Genomic DNA, 19,709 nt, shown 5'->3' with positions numbered 1-19,709 from the left:
ATACTACAGAACATTCCACCCAAAGAAAAAGAATACACTTTCTTCTCAGCACCACATGGAATTTTCTCCAAAGTTGATGACACAATTCAAGTTTCAACAGATATAAGAAAATGAAAATAACTCCTTGCATCCTATCAGACCACCATGGATTACAGCTAGATATAAAAAAAAAAAAAAACCAGAAAGCCTAAAAATTCATGAAAACTGAATAACACTCTACTAAGAAAATGGGTCAAGACAGAAATAAAGAAGGAAATTATAGAGCTTTTAGAATTCAATGAAAACAATTACACAAAATATGCAAACTTAGAGGACACAATGAAAGTGATCATATGAGGAAACTGTGTAGAAATGAGTGTCTACATTAAAAAGAGGAAAAGACTTCATATTAGCAACTTAACAGCACACATAAAAGCACTAGAACAAAAACAATAGGTATCCCCAAGAGGAGTAGACAGGAAGAAAATATCAAATAAAAGCTAAAATTCACCAAATAGAAACCAAGAAAAATACAAGGAATCAATGAAACACAGAGTCAGTTCTTTGAGGAAATCAATTAGACAGACAAACCCTTATCCAAACTACCTAAGAGAAAATTAATCCTAATTAATTTTGGATTAATTAAGAAAAGGCCATGGCCGGGCAGTGGTGGCACACGCCTCTAGTCCCAGCACTTGGGAGGCAGAGGCAGGCGAATCTCTGTGAGTTCGAGGCCAGCCTGGTCTCCAAAGTGAGATCCAGGAAAGGTGTAAAACTACACAGAAAAATCCTGTCTCGGGAGTGAGCGGGATGTCCGTCCGTCTTCGGGTCGTAGCGATCGTGGTGTTGATCACCCGGGAGCGAAATAAAAATGGGTGATGTTGAGAAAGGCAAGAAGATTTTTGTTCAGAAGTGTGCCCAGTGCCACACTGTGGAAAAGGGAGGCAAGCATAAGACTGGACCAAATCTCCATGGTCTGTTTGGGAGGAAGACTGGTCAGGCGGCTGGATTCTCGTACACAGATGCCAACAAGAACAAAGGCATCACCTGGGGAGAGGACACCCTGATGGAGTATTTGGAGAATCCCAAAAAGTACATCCCTGGAACAAAAATGATCTTCGCTGGAATTAAGAAGAAGGGAGAAAGGGCAGACCTAATAGCTTATCTTAAAAAGGCTACTAATGAGTAATTCCACTGCCTTATTTATTACAAAACAAATGTCTCATGGCTTTTAATGTGTACCATAATTTAATTCATACATCAAAATTCAGATCATGAATGGCTAACAATGTTTTTGTTGGGACGGTCCTGATTTAAGTAAAAATGACTTACAGTAAAGTGGATATGATCTTTTTTAAAAATAACAATTCCAGTCACTATCACAGCTCTCCCTTTCTCCAGATTGGATTGGACTTATTAAAGTTATACTTTCCACAAAGATGGGGTGTCACCTCAAACCTGTTGAATGGTTTTATATTTAAATTTATATAACTGGGAATACGGATATGTTTAAACACTGGGAAAATTCTGTCACTCTCTCAGAAACAAGAAGATTCACCTGTGTTTCAGTTTTTATTCACTGGCCTGTTACAGGCAATGGAACGCCAGGAAGCAACTGTCTATTCTTGACTTGATGATGTCATTTTAATTAGAATTTCCTGTCAAAGGATGCTGCCTTTCACTATTGAAAGGCACTTATTGTGATCTATGTATAATATCAAATAAAGAGTATTTAGCACTTCTTTTTTTTTTTTTTTTTTTTTGGTTTTTCGAGACAGGGTTTCTCTGTGTAGCTTTGCGCCTTTCCTGGATCTCGCGCTGTAGCCCAGGCTGGCCTCGAACTCACAGAGATCCGCCTGCCTCTGCCTCCCGAGTGCTGGGATTAAAGGCGTGCGCCACCACCACCCGGCTATTTAGCACTTCTTTATAGCTGAACTATTAACTTAAAATACTTTTAGAAACCAGCAACTTAGACCTTACTTTCTAATTCTTTATTATCTAAGACACAGGTGTAATTCAGAATTGTCCTTAAACACCTATTCAGAAACACAGGACTGGAACTTCTGTGTATGTGCAATTGGTAGTGGCACTCTGCCAACTTATTAGATGGGAAGATTAAAGAGATAGTTTGTAAGTTTCCAACAGTAAGAAGAAATTAAAAACAACCATGGATGGTAAAAAAAAAAAAAAAAAAAAAAAAAAAAAAAAAAAAAAAAAAAAAAAAACCCTGTCTCGGAAAACCAAAAAAAAAAAAAAAGAAAGAAAGAAAAGGCCACTTGGGACAATAAGAAGTCACTTATGAGTGATTCACTGATTGCATATTGGTAATCCCAAATGTAAACAAAACTGGAAAAATTTTGTTGTTGTTGTTGGTGATGGTTTTTTGAGACAGTTGTCCATGTAGTTTTGGTGCCTGCCTGGATCTCACTCTGTAAACCAGGCTGGTCTCAAACTCAGAGATCTGCCTGGATCTGCCTCCGGAGTGCTAGGGTTAAAGGCGTGTGCAACCACCATGCCCAACTCTGATTTGTATTGATTCATCCTGAAATTGTTTTCCAAAATGCAATGAAGTGTCCCAGCTTAACCTCTGCAGAGGAACTCAGGTTCAGGACAATCTCTCTCTCTCTCTCTCTCTCTCTCTCTCTCTCTCTCTCTCTCTCTCTCTCTCTCTTGGTTTTTTGACACAGCATCTCTCTGTGTAGCTTTGTACCTGTCCTGGAACTCACTCTGCAGCCCAGGCTGGCCTTGAACTCAGAGATTCACCTGGCTCAGTCTCTGAGTGCTGGGATTAAAGGCGTGTGCCAACACCGCCTAGCTCACAATATCTTTTAAAGTCATTTTTGGTGTCAGTCACTGGTCCATGTCAAATTATTCACAGAAATATATATACCAAGTGTGATAGCAGAGCTAGGCAGATCTCCTTGAATTTGGTCTTCGTAGTAAATATGATAGAAAGACCTTTATCGATAATACACACACACACACACACACACACACACACACACACACACATACTTATAAATAAAGCTGAATATAATTTTGCTCTGTTGTTTGAGACAAGAACTCATTACAAATATCTAGCTAGCCTAACACTCACATTGTATAGTTTAATGAATAATATATATTGAATATATAGAAAAGATAAAACAAATATAAAATAATTTATGTTGAATATATAAAATCATTGGCTCATAATTCAAAACATGACAGTTTTCTAAACAAGAGGGAGCTTCAAAACAATTGTCTAATTCTGATTTGTCTAAACAAAATCTATAGGAACAGCAGTAATTTATAATTTCAACAAGCTCCATAATTCTGATAATAAAAAATATGAGATTTTTAAATACAAAATAGAAAATGCCTCAAAACAACAGTTATGAGTTTGTTTGCCTTATAACATTTCCAGTTTTACCAAGGAGCTTACCTATGAGGATCATCCATGCTGTCTCAGGAACATTCAAGACTCTAGCAATATCTGAAGTCTCAGAAGGCATTGGGGCCCCCCCTAGAATGCTCAGTAAAGCAGCTGGGCACCAGGAAGTATAAGGAAGGCATTTGGACTCAAAGAAGGATCTGGAGAGTGGCATAGAGACTAAGGAATCAGAAGGCAACCTGGTGGCAGGAAAGTCCTTAAAAAGGGTAGGTAGATTCCTGTCTCACTTTCCCTGTATCAGGTTTCTAAACTATTCCCAACATCCTGCTACTCCTAACAAGTACAACAGCAGCACTATGACCTCCAAGTCTCTGGGTTAAATCATCAGCCTTGATTGACTCCTTGTTCAGCTAGATCCAGGTCCTGGGGGTTTCCAGGGACTAGTTCCAGGGCTACAAAGTGATCAGACCAGGTGACTCCAGGAATAGCTCCTTCAGCACCACAGGTATTTGAGACAGGCAAGAGAAGAGCTGGGTTGGTGCACAGGGCCTGTGAGCTTTTGCAGCCCTGCCTTCCTGCCTCCCTAGGGCAAGCCTGCAAATCACCTACTAAACACACCCTCTCTCTGAGGCAAACTCAACAGAAATTCCTCCAGTCCTCTCCTCACAAGCACAGTAATCTCCAAATATACCCCAGACAAGTCCCTCACAGACACAACCACAGAACATGCTCACAGACATTCCCCCTCCTTGGAAATGCCCTCCCAGACATTATTTTTAGCTTGACTCAGAGGACCTAGGACTCCTCTGGTGACCTTGGTTTGGGGGAAAGAGGTAGAATAGGGAGTGATTGGCAGCTAAAATGGAGAGCTGCTCTAAGATCAAGGCCAGTAAAGACAGCATGGCAGTCCATCCACTGCAACCATGAGGCCCTGGAAGAGGAGAACTGGACCTCCAGAGCTGGAATCATACAGGATCTGGGAAGCCAAAGCTACAGTTGGCAAGGTAGACAGACCCTGAGCCCTACAAGGAGATCTCAGGTGGAGGAGAAAACAAGGCCAGTACACATATTAACCTATATGGCTTGGGTGGATCTAATGAGACTCTCTTCCTAGACTAAATACTACAGGAAACTAATGACTATTGAGGGGGAGAATTGTTTTTGGAAGGAATTTGGGCTCAAAGAGGGGTATAAAGAGTGGCTTCAGGACTAGAGAATCAGAAGGCAACCTAGTGGCAAGAAGGTCCTTAAAAAGGGTAGGTGGATTCCTGTCTCACTTTTCATGCATCAGGTTCTCACCTCTATGACCATTACAAGCTGTTCCTGTACTGTTGCCAGTATCCTGCTTCTCCTACCAACTACAGCAGCAGCACTATGACCTCCAAGTCTCTGAGTTTTATCATCAGCCTCGGTGGACTCCTTGTCCAATTAGTTCTAGGTCCTGGGGGTTTCCAGGGACTAGTTCCAGGGCTACAAAGTGATCAGACCAGGTGACTCCAGGAACAGCTCCTCCAGCTCCACAGGTATTTGAGACAGGCAAGAGAAGAGCTGGGTTGGTGCACAGGGCCTGTGAGCTTTTGCAGACCCACTTTCCTGCCTCCCTGGGCCAAGCCTGCAAATCACCTAGTAAACACACCCTCTCCCTCAGGCAAACTCAACAGAAATTCCTCCAGTCCTCTCCAACAAGCACAGCAATCTCCAAATACACCCCCAGGTAAGACCCTCACAGACACACCCACACAACAAGATCAAAGACATTCTCCCTCCTTGGAAATACCCTTCCAGATATTATTTTTAGCCTGACTCAGAGGACCTTGGAATTCTGTGAGGACCTCAGTTTGGGAGAAAGTGTCAGAATGGGGTGTGCTTGGAAGCTAAATTGGAGAGCTTTTAAGATCAAGGATAGTGAAGACAACAGGGCAGCCCATCCACTGTACCCACAGGGCCCTGGAAGAGAAAAACTGAACCTCCAGAGCTGGAATAATACAGGAGCTGGGAACGCAGAGTCACAGCTGGCAAGGTAGAACAACCCTGAGTCTTGCAAGAAGATCTCAGGTGAAGGAGAAAATATGGCCAGTACACATACTAACTTACAAGGTTCAGGGGAAAGATCTAATGAGACCCTCTCCTTAGGAAAAGTGCTACAGGAAACTAAAGACTATTGAGAGGGAGAATTGTGGGTTATCCAAAATGAAGTGGCCTGCACTGAAATCATATAATTAGAAGAAATACCAAATGGACCCAGAAGCTCATATTTATTTCTGGGCATAGACATATAAATAAGAAAAGTGAAACAACCAGTTTGAGACAGAGTATTTGAGGGCATGTAGCAGGCTTTCTTTTGGGCCACCAATCAGCTCCCAAATCATGAGACAAAGATGTATTAGCCATTATGAATACTTCCTGTCATATGGATTATGGCCCAAGATGTTGATTCTGCCCTATCCACCCACCCAACACCATGCACACCTGATAAACCTCTGCAGCTCAGAAACTCCTTTTGTCCCCTGGAATAAAATTTCACTAGAAAACACCACTGTAGCTGGTGGTAGCAGAAAGGTAGAAGATTCTAATCATGTATTGCTGAAAGGTGATCCACACCACCATCTTTTTTTTTCTATTATCAGCTTGATACAGTATAAATTCTTATCCTAATAGTGAAATGTTTGATTGAGGCTTGCCCAGTAATTGAGTAAAACCAAAACTTATTATAAGACACAGTCATCCTAGGGTCCCCCCTCCTATATAGCCTCCCTGGTTCTGTGGGTTGCAGTCTGATTGTTCTTTGCTTTATATCTAGAATCCACTTATGAGTGAGTACATACCATGTTTTTTCTTCTTGATTGGGTTACCTCACTCAGGATGATTTTCTCTAGTTCCATTCATTTGCTTGCAAATTTCATGTTGTCATTGTTTTTCTCTGCTGAGTAGTACTCCACTATGTATATGTACCACATTTTCTTAATCCATTCTTCAGGTGATGGGCATTTAGGTTGTTTCCAAGTTCTGGCTATTACAAATAGTGCTGCTATGAACATAATTGAGCATGTATCTTTGTGGTATGATTGAGCATTCCTTGTGTATACGCACAAGAGTGGTACAGCTGGGTCTTGAGGTAGATCGATTCCCAATTTTCTGAGAAACTGCCATACTGATTTCCACAGTGGTTGTACAAGTTTGTATTCCTACCAACAGTGGAGGAGTGTTCCCTTTGCTCTGCATCCTCTCCAACATTGACTGTCACTAATGTTTTTAATCTTAGCCATTCTGACAGGTGTAAGGTGGTATTTCAGAGTCATATTGATTTGCATTTCTCTGATGACCAAGGATGTTGAGCATTTCTTTAAATGTCTTTCAGCTATTTGTGATTCTTCTTTTGAGAATTCTCTGTTTAGCTCTTCAGCCCATTTTTTAATTGGATTGTTCAGTATTTTGTTGTCTAGTTTCTTGAGTTCTTTATATACTTTGGAGATCAGTCCTCTGTCAGATGTGGGGTTGGTAAAGGTCTTTTCCCATTCTGTAGGCTGACTTTTTGTTGTACTGACCATGTCTTTTGCCCTACAAAAGCTTCTCAGTTTCAAGAGGTCCCATTTATTAATTGTTGCTCTGTGTCTGTGCTGCTGGTGTTATATTTAGGAAGTGATCTCCTGTGCCAATGCATTCAAGTGTACTTCTTACTTTCTCTTCTATTAAGTTTAGTGTAACTGTATTTATGTTGAGGTCATTGATCCACTTGGACTTGAGCTTTGTGCATGGTGACAGATATGGATCTATTTGTAATCTTTTACATGTTGACATCCAGTTATGCCAGCACCATTTGTTGAAGAAAAGATACTTTCTTTTTTCCATTATATAGTTTTGGCTTCTTTGTCAAAAATCAGGTGTCCATATGTGCGTGGATTAATGTCAGGGTCTTCAATTTGATTCCATTGGTCTGTATGTCAGTTTTTATACCAGTACCAAGCTGTTTTTATTACTATAACTCTATAGTAGAGCTTGATGTTAGGGATGGTGATGCCTCTAGAGCTTGCTTTCTTATACAGGATTCTTTTAGCTATCCTGGGTCTTTTGTTTTTCCGTATGAAGTTGAATATTTTTCTTTCCAGGTCTGTGAAGAATTGTCTTGGGATTTCGATGGGGATTGCATTGAATCTGTAGATTGCTTTTGGTAAGATTGCCATTTTTACTATGTTAATCCTACCTATCCATGAGCATGGGAGATCCTTTCATTTTCTGATATCTTCTTCAATTTCTTTCTTTAGAGATATAAAGTTCTTACTAAAAAGGTCCTTCACTTGTTTAGTTAGTGTTATCCCAAGTATTTTATATTATTTGTGGCTATTGTAAAGGGCCACACTGCCATCTTTCTATCACTTTCTAAATTATTTGTAGCATTTATAAGATAAATGTGAAAGAGGAGAGCAATGTTCAGAACTTCTAGAAACCAGACCTTCAGTTTTCCAATCTGTCTTCTCACTGCACACCAAAAGCTTGCCTGTGTGTGCACACTGAACAATGATACTACAAGCATCATATCCTCCCATGCCAGGGCTGCAGAGTTTTTCCCTCCCAAGGAAATCCATCCACAAAGAAGCTCAGAGGACAAGAACAACTGCCACCGTCACCATATGGACCAACAGAACCATAGTCTGGCTCATACTTCATCTAAATTCCAGAAGAAATGACAGATCAACAGTCCTTCTCTGAATACTCTACATCTACCATGACATAACTTGTGGTCTTCCTTACCACTCCCTACAGCAGAAGCAGAGGAGAATCCTGGAAAGAACCTGTAAGCTACCTGCCACTAGGATTCCTGATTGCTAAGCCTTCCCGGAGTCCCTCATTGGCTAGAGCTATCCAGCTGGACCTCTGAAATCTAACAGCTTACCTACTGGGTGATCAGAGATCAAATGACTCAGAAAGCATAGTGCTTCCAGCTCTGCATTTCCAGCTCAGCAGACAGGGTCTTAGTCAATAAATTTTGCTTTTTAGTAGACATTCTTCCACTCTCCTAGAGCACATCTTATTCCTTGTCTAAAGCACAGGGTCCTTTTTGTGCATATTCTATTATCCAGAGTGGTAGGATTTGCAGGACTGTGTATCTAGCACTGGGCAGCAGAGGCAGGATTAGGTGTTCAAAGCAATTCTCAATAAAATTACATGATACAGTGATATTACAAGCTCATAGTCCCCTGTGCCAGGATGGTAGAGCCTTTCCCTCCCCAGGGAATCCACATTCAACAAAGCTCAGAGAACAAGGGCTACTACCCAGGTTACCACAGGAGCAACAGAACCTCAGTCTGGCTCATCATCCATCCCAGTCCAGGCAGCTCTGACAGCTCAGCCAACCTGCTTTTCTTGGTCTGGGGAGAGTGACCCTCACACTCACCATGTCATGGCTTGTGGACTTCCTTACCACTCCCTACAGCAGAACAAGAGGAGAATCCTGGAAAGAACCTCTAAGCTACCTCTTACTGGTGCTCCTGATTGCTAAGCCTTTCCAGAGTCCCCCATTAGCCAGAACTACCCGGTTGCATTTCAGAATATTAGAAGTCATGCTACTGAGTGAACAGAGATCAAATGACTCAGAAAGCAAAATCCTTCTCAGGTTTGTCCTTCCACACTATGGTCGAACAGGATCCTAATCTAGGATTTGGTAGTTTAGTAAAATCCACCAATATCCCAAGTACTTCCTCTTCCTCTTCCAAGGCACAGGGTCCTATGTGCACACATTCCACTACACACTCAATGTCCAGTGCAGCCAACCCTTTTTATTTCATAGCTGGGAGGTCCTGCTGTCAAACACATGTCACATTCAAACAGTAACAGTTGTTAAACAAAAAGAGGCCATGGATGAGCATACAATGAAGGGACTATGGGGGGATTGGAGGCAGGAAAGAGACAGTGGAAATAATTTAATTATAATCCCAAATAATTTTGTGAAAAAATTGAAACAGGCTTTATGGCCATGTTCTTTAGAGGCTCGAGATTTGTATTAGAGTACACCAAGTACTTCTCACATCATTTCTCTTGGGGTATACATCTTAAACCTGGAAAACACAGTCATATATTAGACATGGTCACATCAATTTATCCAGTTCTGCTCTTTAGGTTGAACTGGTGTAACTATAGTAATTCAGTTTCACAAACATTCAGTTCTTTATCCCCATTCTTGATTGATTGGTCTGGGGACCCAAGAACTGGCCAGTGATCACATTTATTAATCATCTAAAATTGATTATCTCTCCAATATCATCTACTGTCACAGCAGGAATGCTTTCAACCTCCTTCTTGCCCATCCCTCTCTGGGCTGTGACTATACCTGTTTTATAGTTGGTCAGTAAACACAATTCTTACAAAGGTCCCACTTCATCTGTAGATTCACAATAAAATCTTGAGAAGTTGGAGGATACTCACTAATCTAGTTTTCCTTCCCACAGACCAGACAAGGCCCCATTCTGGAAGGAGTTTTAAAACTGTCTTCCCAGCACTGGGCAGCAGAGGCAGAATTGGTTGTTCAAAGTAATTCTCAATTTTATGGTGTGAGACAAGCCTGAGCTACAAGAGACATTGATCTAAACCAGTGATTCTCAACCTTCCTAATGCTGTGTGACTCCTTAATACAGTTCCTCATGATGCAGAGATTCCCACAACTATGAAAGTTTTTCACTGCCTCTTCATAACTATATTTTTGCTACTGGTATGAATTATCACATAAATAGCTGTGGTTTCCAATCACCTTAGGCCAGTATTGTGATATAGTCATTTGCTCCCCCACATGGAGGCATGATCAAGATTGATCATGTTCTAAACTGATATAAATAGATAAACAGTACTTAAGAAAAAAATGGAATAAAATTCTTAAACTCAGAAACATTGAAAAATAGAAAAGCCGGGCGGTGGTGGTGCACGCCTTTAATCCCAGCACTCGGGAGGCAGAGGCAGGTGGACCTCTGTGAGTTTGAGGCCAGCCTGGTCTACAGAGTGAGTTCCAGGAAAGGTGAAGAGCTACACAGGGTAACCCTGTCTTGAAAAACCAAAAAAAAAAAAAAAAAATAGAAAAAAAAGCAGCAATGTATTTAAAGAAAATGAATTTTTAAAACAATATCAATAATTAATGTTTTAAAATGATAAAAATATTTGGAAGAAAATTTAGCTATACTGACTTTAAAATGGAGTAGGCACCTCCCTAGTAAAGTGAATGCCATTAATAAGAGATTGTATGACTTTGTCCCATGTAAAATGTTAGTCACTGAGTATTGTACAATGACACATAGAGTTACAGCCGGTTACAGCCATTGGCTTATGTCTCAAACATCTGAGTTGACTTAACTGTGTCAACCAGGATTGCACATAATGCATAGGAGAGTTTGTTAACTGAAAACTGAATACTTAGAAGTTCAAGCTATTCTCCCTAAACTGTACACCCACCAATTCTGTCTGTTTTAATTCACATGGAAGGAATTAATACATACAGGAAAATTACAGAGAAAGTCACTCACCCTGCCCCATCAGTCCTTTGTAATGAATAACCCTGAAGCTCACTGCCTTCAAGTTCAGTCATGATCTAGCTATCTAGTCTGTTTCCCCCTGCAGTGTACACAGTATACTGTTCCTTCTCTTCTGGTCTGAAGAGAGAAGTCATGCTCCACACACAAATTCTTTCCCTGTTCTGCAATGCACAGTCCACTATGTGACTCAAATGGGTAATTTTAGAACCCTGTGGTGCTGTTGAAGTGTCATCCAGGAATTTAAGGTGGTTAGTCAGGAGGATAACAATGGCAATGCCATGTGGGGAAACAGACAGGCTTCAAGTCCATCTCAATCAACATAGAAGACTTTGACTCAAAAACACTTTTCAGGCAGTGGTGGTGTACACCTTTAATCCCAGCACTCCAGAGGCAGAGCCAGGCAGATCTCTGTGAGTTTGAGGCCAGCCTGGGCTACAGAGTGAGTTCCAGGACAGGCATTGTAACTACACTGAGAAACTTTGTCTCGAAAAACAAAACAAAAAAACAAAAACACTTTTCAAAAAGACTGGAGATGCCCCTGTTCTAGAATTAGCATACCTTCATGGCACACCATGACTTAATGCTGGCTCTTACCCTGTAATAGTTCCTTGAGCAAATTTAGGGGCTGTTTTTTTTTTTAATGGAAAGATGGATTTTCTGCTGGTTGTAAATCAGGGTTGTCTCCTTTGTTATGGGAATGTAGCTGGTTAATCCTGTGAAACAAATATTTACATCTTATCATACTAATCTCTAACTGGCAAGGTTGGCATATACTTATCTTTGGGATATTTGTGATACAGCCCTCTCTTACCTAAATTCTACTTTGTAAATTAAAGTCTTCTAAGACCTGGTAAGCGCTTATACCATCAATGGTATTACCGTCAATTCTACTTTTCTCCATCACAGTATAGCAGAGGAGTGCTACTTTGCACAGGAAATACTGTTTACAAGCTCCACAGAATTAACTCCAGATGGATCCTAAGCCTAAATGTGAAAAGTTCAAAGTGCAGTACTTCTGGGAGATATATTAGATACAGGACCAGGTCTCTCTGAGTTTGGCAAATTTGTGCTCCATAGCGAAATTATAAGCACTAAGGGTGCTGGCATTTCACAGTGATGTCAACAAGGTTATTTCAAAGCTCAGACCCACTCCCAATGATCTGCACATAAGCAGCCTAGAGAGTGAAGTGACACAGGCTGCCAGCCAGCCCAGGAATTACAAAGACAGTGCAGGACCACACAGAAACACACTGGAGAGGGCAGGACGAGCAGAACCATGCAAGAACATGTGGAACTCTGCATCCAGACACTGGCTCCCACCCAGCCAGGGGAGGACCCACCAAACTGGCTCCTATGACTGAAATGACCACTCCTCCCAGTCTGGGGACAGCAGCCCTTCACTCACCATGTTGTGGTTTTCCAGATTGCCCAAACTCTCTGCTCAGCTTCCTGCAGCAGCACACACAGCACAGCACACAAAACCACACAAGCCTGAAGCTTGTGACAGGAAGGACCCTGCACCACTTCTGACTGGCTGCTTGCCTGGAGGGCCTGATTGGCTAGTGAAACCTGAGTGACAAGAGCACCTCCTATAGGATTACACTGTGCTTAAAGACACAGCACAATGGTTCCTGACTTTGCCTTCCACCTCAGACCAAGACCTTTTTGGGAACTGGGAGAGATTTACATTTCAATAGTACCTGTCCCTGGCTCTAATAGCAGACCCTGCTATCTTCCTGTCCTCCATAGGCACTTCTCCTTCCTCTTCCAGGACACAATGTGGCTAGCTAGCTTATATAGCCCACTCTGCTATGAGGAGTGGAGTGATTCCCTGTCAGACAGGTAGAAAGATGCCCAGAATGTTAACAACTGAAGAGATATTTAAGCACACAAAAGGAGATGTTTGTTAGGTGGCTTCACACTGAGGCCAGGTGAATTGAATGGACTTTTCCCCTGCTTTTCATTGGGATTTCAGACAACCAGGAAAGAAAAGCAGGAACCAGACACAAACAAAATAACAGATCTTTTTCCTATCAGAAAGCTGGATGATGGCTCCATTGCTTCAGGAGTTTAATTTCTGAAATCCAGAGCAAACTGTAGGCAAATTAAATAATAATACTGTTGTGCCCAGATAGTGACCCCCAGAGAGACCACCAAAGATGAGCATGCCCGAATGCAAAAGCAAAGTTTAATTCTGGATATCCAAAAGCAATAGAAGCCTAGGCAGGGACTTCGTCCAACAGATCCAACAAAGTGGAGGCTGGAGGAAGTGCCCACCTCTTGCAAGCTCAGTTTTTAAAGGCAAAAACCACAAGGTTACATCATTTAGGGGTGCTAGTACGGGTACAATTCTGATTGTCTCACTTCTAGGGACATTCTAGAAATCATGGCTTAATCTTATTTCTAAGGGAGTGGTTGCCCGCCACCATTTCTCATTGGCTACCCTCAGGTGGGGACATTTCTATGGTCAGTTACCCTGGAAACCAGGGTTGGAACATTCTTTGATCAAACAGTTACCTAGGTAACCAGGGAGAGGATATCCCATAGTCCAGCAGTCATTACCTCATGACTACCTTGTGACTCTGTACTTTTATACTTCCTGGTTTCTGGAATCTGGACTGACTGGTTTCAGTAACTCATGGCCTACTCCAGTAACTCATGGCCTGTACCTAAAAGGAGAAATCTTAGACCTTAGTTTTAAGGTGAAAGCATTTTGGTCTTCTTTCTTTCTTTCTTTCTTTTTTTTTTTTTTTTTTTTTGGTTTTTCAAGACAGGGTTTCTCTGTGTAGCTTTGCACCTTTCCTGGATCTCACTCTGTAGACCAGGCTGGCCTCGAACTCACAAAGATCCACCTGCCTCTGCCTCCCGAGTGCTGGGATTAAAGGCGTGCACCACCACCGCCCAGCTTGGTCTTATTTCTAAGATGGCTCATTTTGGTTTCACAAATACAGAGTAGTCTTCATGGAAAATTAGAAACTTGGAGAATAATGGAGTTAGGAAAAATGTGGTTAGTGAGCACCATTGTTAATCAGCACATCTTACTCAGTTGACAGGTGAAAAAAGATGCAACTGTGTTATTCAAGGTTCTCTACATGATCAGGACTGGTAGAATAAATCTCTCCATGTGTGTAGAAAGTTGATTTAACAGAATGTCTTACAAGCTGTGGTCCAGGTAGTCTAACAATGGCTGTCTACCAATGGAAATTTGAAGAATCCAGTAGTTGTTTAGTCCATGAGGCTGGATGTCTCACCTGGTCTTCAGTATATCACCAAAATTCTAAGGAAATGGGCTCTAATGCTAGTAAAGGAATAAACTTGGTAGCCAGAGCTAGCAGAAGCAGACAAAGAGAGAGCTTCCTCCTTCAATATCCTTTATGGATGTAGGCTGCCACCAAGAGTTACTATCCAGATTAAAGGTGGATCTTATTCTTTGTTTATTGGTTTTTTGGTATTTTCAAGACAGGGTTTATCTGTGTATCCTTGGAATTCATTCTGTAGATGAACCTGGCCTCAAACTCAGAAATCCAACTGGCAAAGCTTCCTGAGTGCTGAGGTTAAAGGTGTGCACTGCCACCAAACAGCTAAAGGTAGATCTCATCACCTCAAATGATCCAGATTAGAGATGGGTCTTTAGCCGGGTGGTGGCAGAGCACGCCTTTAATCCCAGTACTCCACAGGCATAGCCAGGTGGATCTCTGTGTGAGGCCAGCTGGGTCTACAGAATGAGATCCAGGACATGCACCAAAGCTACACAGAGAAACCCTGTCTCGAAGAAAAACAAAACAAAACAAAACAACAACAACAAAACAAAAACGAAAAACAAAAAAACAAAGATGGGACTTTAACTTCAAAACCTTTGAGAAAAATCCCTCACAGGTGTACCCAAATCTTGAAGTTTTAATTAATTACAGAGGTAGCTAGTTTGACTATTAAGGATATCCATCGGGAGCAGCTTAGTACGATCAGTATTAGTGGGTTCTGTCTCAGGGAGCAGTTGTTCCCAATTGGTTCAGGGTAGGCTTATGGCTCCAGTGGTTGTTGGGTTCACAGGGGCTGGGTTTTTTTTTTTCCAGACATGGGTCTTTATTAGCCGGCTAGTGACTACACTGGGATCCCAAGCACCCAGTATAGACCTGAGCCTTTCTCAGGTGAGCTTTAAGCACAAAAACAATGTTCTGGGTTGACATACTTCAGTTAACAAGAACAGTTAGCCAGAAGTGGAACTGCGGAAGCCAAAAAGCAAGGTTAGTCCAGTTGGAGACTTTCCTAGAACGATGGACTCTGATGGATTATTTCTTTGTTCTTATTTTTGGCAGTTGGTACTGTCTGCTTGCTGAGTTTTACAGTCTGAATGACACTTCCATCATAGAGTCAGTTGTGTTAAGGTCTGGGGTCCTACTAAGCATGGGGCCGGGTTACAAAGTTTCCAGGCAGTTTTCTGACTAGAAGGCAAGTGAGGAGGCTGGGTGCCCTGTCTTGTGGTTATATTTTCATAGCAAGCCTACATTCGTTCCCGTTATATGCTTACTTCAACAGAAATTTTGGCCTATGCTACCCAGCCTTGGTGAACCGGTAGTGTTCAGTGAAGAGTTTATTAGTTACATAGCCAAGTAGAAATTCACCAGGGTGGAGGGTACATTCAGATGCGGCAGGATTAGGTTATGGGGAAACATCTTGAATTTCAAGGTAAGTTAGGTAACGGGAAGCTGCTGTTGTTTTTTGAGCAATGGCAGAGCAATGTGATGAAATGGGAATTTGACTTTACATTGATGTCTTGGTGTCTTCTTGGTCCAAGACCGCCCCCTGGCGTCTTTCATTTGTACTGTTCCCTCGTTTTACCGAGTAGGTGGGAGGATTCAGGCCTGGAATTGCAGGATATCAGAGTTACAGAAACACAGGCTTCCTGTGTCTGAGGGGCTGGGTTTTTTTTTTTTTTTTTTTTTTTGTGAGGTAGCAGAAAAAGGTAGCTGTCTGGTCCCTGGGGCTCTGATGGCTGAGGCCTAGGGGCTAGAGACCTGGTCTGTCAGTCCGGAGATGTGGCTTTACCTGTTCCCAGTCAGTGTAGGGTGGGCTTATGATTCTGGTGAACTGGTTGGGTGGCTGGACTGCTCCTTCTCTTGCATTCTCAGTTTGTATTTTGCTTGCTTGCCAACTCCTCAGCTGATCTTGTTTTCTCAGACTGAAGGCTGCGGGCTTCTGAAACCTCTCCCAAATGGGTCTCAGCAAAACTGGTTGATCAGTAGGGCGATCTCACCAACACCTCCAAGTTGTTGGGCTTTGAAGGATTGGCAGCTGGGCCCAGGGTTGGCATTGGGCAAAATGTTCAGGTCTGTTCTGGTCACCTCCCACAGAGACAGCTCCTTCCCCAAGGGCTGGGCTTTGTTTTGTTTTGTTTTTTCAAGACAGGGTTTCTCTGTGTAGCTTTAGAGTCTGTCCTGGAACTTGCTTTGTAGACCAGGCTGGCCTCTAATTTACAGAGATCCCACCAGTACTTCTTCTATGATATCTTCATGCAACCATCTATCATTGAGGGGTTGGAGACAAAGCTCCGTTGATAGAGTGCTAGCCTAAGCTTACAGGAAGCCCAGGTTTTTGTTCCTTAGGACAAGATCTCATGAAGTATGAAGCTTTGCTTCCACACCCCTCCCCCAGAATGCTCTGCCTCATCAAGAAACAATAGAGCTGGCCACCTATGGACTGGAACCTCAGAAAACTGGGAGCCAAACATAAATCTCTGCCCTTTGAAGTTGGTTGTTGGGTCTTTGTCACAGTGATGACTGGCTAACGGCCAGAGTTTGGAGGATCTTCACTAATTATATAGTAGATTTCAGTTTTACCCAATCACTGGGCAAGCTTTAGTGAAACATTTCACTATTAGGATAAGAATTTATCCTATAATTGTATCAAGCTGATGAAAGAAAATGCTGGCCATACTTTCAGGAGAGGAGGCTAAAATCTTTTTAGATTATGGATTAGCCTATAGACAAATGTCTGCCATAAATCAGTGAAGGGGAAGACGAATAGGAATCTCACTTACACAACTTAAGTAAAACATAGCTCTCTGAACAGATGAAGATAGGTCTCTTCTGTATCCAAGAATCTAATTAATATTTATATGTATAATTCAGCTATCATTTGGCTTAAAAGGGCTTATTGGAAAATGTTATCCTTTATACTATTTTCTACAGAGAAAATATTTTACTTTTTAAAATATCCTTGGACTTTTAAATTATAACCTGTTTTTATGTTCAGGCTATCTGAGTACTATTTCTCCTTCAGTTGTACATAAAATGTTTTTACATTCAAATAAAGGGACAAATACTATAGAATTGTATTACATAAAATATACAGAATATACAAATTCGTATAGACAGAAAGATTAGATGTTATCTCAAGACAGAGAAGAAAGGAATATAGAGCAATGATTTCCTAAGTACAGAACCTTTGTTTTATGTGATGGAAAAACCCCACAAATGGACAGTAGTATCAGTACATAATATCATGAATGTAATAAATCAATACAATTAATATAATTAATGAATATCATAAATATAATTATTGAATGAATACTTCGAATATAATCAATGAATACCACAAGTGTAATTAATATCATGAGTGTAATTTAAAAATAAATTAAAAAACAAAAACAAACAAATAAATAAAACAATAAAAAGTATATCCATCACAATAGACAAGACAAATGAAAGGAGAAAGTTTTCTTACCTGCAGGAGGCAAGAAGAACATGGGAGTTATTTCCAAAACAATACTTTTCCTAAACAAAAGAAGGATATAGATTTTCCTGAGGGAGTCTGGACATGTTCATGTGGAGTTCTCTATCTTCCTAGGCATGCTCAGTTAACAAATCCATTTCTAAACATGATCACAATGTAAAAGCAGAGACAGCAGGGGACATTCTTGCCTGAAAGTCATACAGAAACATATATAAATTATAAAAACGATAGAAAGATATGCCTCTGGCATGTTCATCTTGCACCACAAGGTCTTAGCTGAAAGTCAAGGAATGACACTGTGAAAGTAGATTGCTTTGGAGACTATGCTACCTGTCAATTTTTTTTACCTTTCTAAAGCTTTATTGGGCGAGAGAGAGAGAGAGAGAGAGAGAGAGAGAGAGAGAGAGAGAGAGACCACGCAGAGGGGGGAGAATCGCTACCTGTCAATCTTGATGTTTGATCTAAAAGTTAACTGTACCAATGTGACAATTCTCACAGATACAAAAGATGGAGAATACAAATACAGAAAACATCAAGGGAAAGTCACCTAACAGCACTGTATGCTCTGCTCCTTGATGAATGTTTATGATGATCCCTATTAACCTCAGAACAAAGCTGCTTTTGCCTCTCAGCAGGCTGGCTCTGTAGAAGGCCACAGCTGCTTCCATGCAAGACCAGAGGATTTCATTTTAACTGGCCCTGACTGCTGTCTCTCTCATGGCTGTGACATCACTGTAGAGAATTCCACTCTTTCATTTTTCTAACTTTTTAAAAAAAAATTTAGTTATACAGTGTTTTGCCTGTATGTGTCTGTGGACAGTACCTACAGAGGCCAGAAGAAGTCAGGAGATGTCTGTGACTAGAGTTACAGCAAGGGTTAGCTACCATGTGGATCCTGGGAATGGAACATGTGTCCTCTGTAAAATACTCACTGCTCTTAGTTGCTGAGCCATCTATCTAGTCCCTCTTTATTTAAAATTTATTTCTGAGCGGAGGCAGAGGTAGACAGAGCTGCAGCAGAGGCAGGCTGAGTGGTAGCAGAGACGCGGTCATAATAAAGACCAGAAACTGAGCTATTACATGCTGAGGAGTGAAAACAAGGAGAATAAGAACCTGGAACAGGGATGCTTTAACCTTCCCCGGGTGCTTTAACCCCAGCACCCGGGGAAGGAGCCATCTCCGTGAGACACAACAGAAAGGATACAAACACTCAGTCTGAGGCCAACTAAGGGCCCAGCTGCTGATCCTGTGAAACCCAACAACTTGGAAGTGTTGGTGAGATTACCCTACTAAATAATCTTCTCAGCTGAGATACATTTGGGAGAGGATTCAGAATCCTACAGTCTACAGTCTGAGTAAACAAAATCAGCTGAGGAGTTGACAAATGAGCAAAATGTGACCTGAGAACACAAAAGAAGGCATCGCCCAGCCATCAAACCAGATCACCAGAATCATAAGCCTACACTACACCAACTGGGAACAGGTAAGCCTCCATCTCCAGACCGGCAGATCAGGTCTCTAGCCCCTAGGCCCTAACCTCCGGGGTCCCAGGGACCAGACAGCTACCTTTCCCTGCTCCCCCACCAAAAAATAAAAAACAAAAAACCAACTCCTATGAACCTAACAACCACTGAAACCATAAGCACACCCTGCACCAACTGGGAACAACTGCTCCCTGAGACAGAACCCACTAACACTGATTGGACTAAGCTGCTCCCAAAGAAACACAGCCCAACAGCACTAATTTAACCATGAACTCCTAGTGAACTAAGAATAACAATTAGAACAAGAGAGGCACCTTCAGACACAGACACCGCCTACACCAAGCAGAAGAAGAGATGAATAGATACCAATGCAAAAATACAGGCAACAACATAAAGAGCTATCTGACAACATCAGAACCTAGTGATTCTACACCTGCAAGACCTGAACATACCAAGGCAGAAGAAGCAGAAGAAACCAATCTTAAAAATGACTTTAAGAAGATGATAGAGACCCTTAAAGAGGAAATAAAAAACTCCATTAAAGAGGAAATAAAAAATTCCCTTAAAGAAATGGAAGAAAAAAAACAAACAAAAAATTGGAAGAAATCAAAGAAAGCCAAGAAAAAG

General features: G+C 41.5%; 1 protein-coding gene across 1 annotated transcript; it reads left to right on the top strand.

The window, feature by feature from the left end:
• Positions 1-783: 783 nt before the first annotated feature.
• LOC128119618 (cytochrome c, somatic) lies at positions 784-1,717 on the top strand. The gene has a single exon (XM_052752981.1). The coding sequence runs from the start codon at positions 851-853 to the stop codon at positions 1,166-1,168; it is 318 nt and encodes a 105-aa protein (XP_052608941.1). The 5' UTR covers positions 784-850; the 3' UTR covers positions 1,169-1,717.
• Positions 1,718-19,709: the final 17,992 nt, after the last annotated feature.

The sequence above is a fragment of the Peromyscus californicus genome, unplaced genomic scaffold, assembly GCF_007827085.1.
Source record: "Peromyscus californicus insignis strain IS unplaced genomic scaffold, ASM782708v3 Scaffold_24__1_contigs__length_46423439, whole genome shotgun sequence".
NCBI classification, from domain to species: Eukaryota; Metazoa; Chordata; class Mammalia; order Rodentia; family Cricetidae; genus Peromyscus; species Peromyscus californicus.
The sequence above is the reverse complement of the archived record's forward strand: the minus strand, read 5'-3'. Positions and strand labels throughout refer to the sequence as shown.

Bases quoted from the DNA above. Each gene is read 5' to 3' on its own strand.
- LOC128119618 (XM_052752981.1), top strand. From the start codon at position 851: ATGGGTGATGTTGAGAAAGGCAAGAAGATTTTTGTTCAGAAGTGTGCC.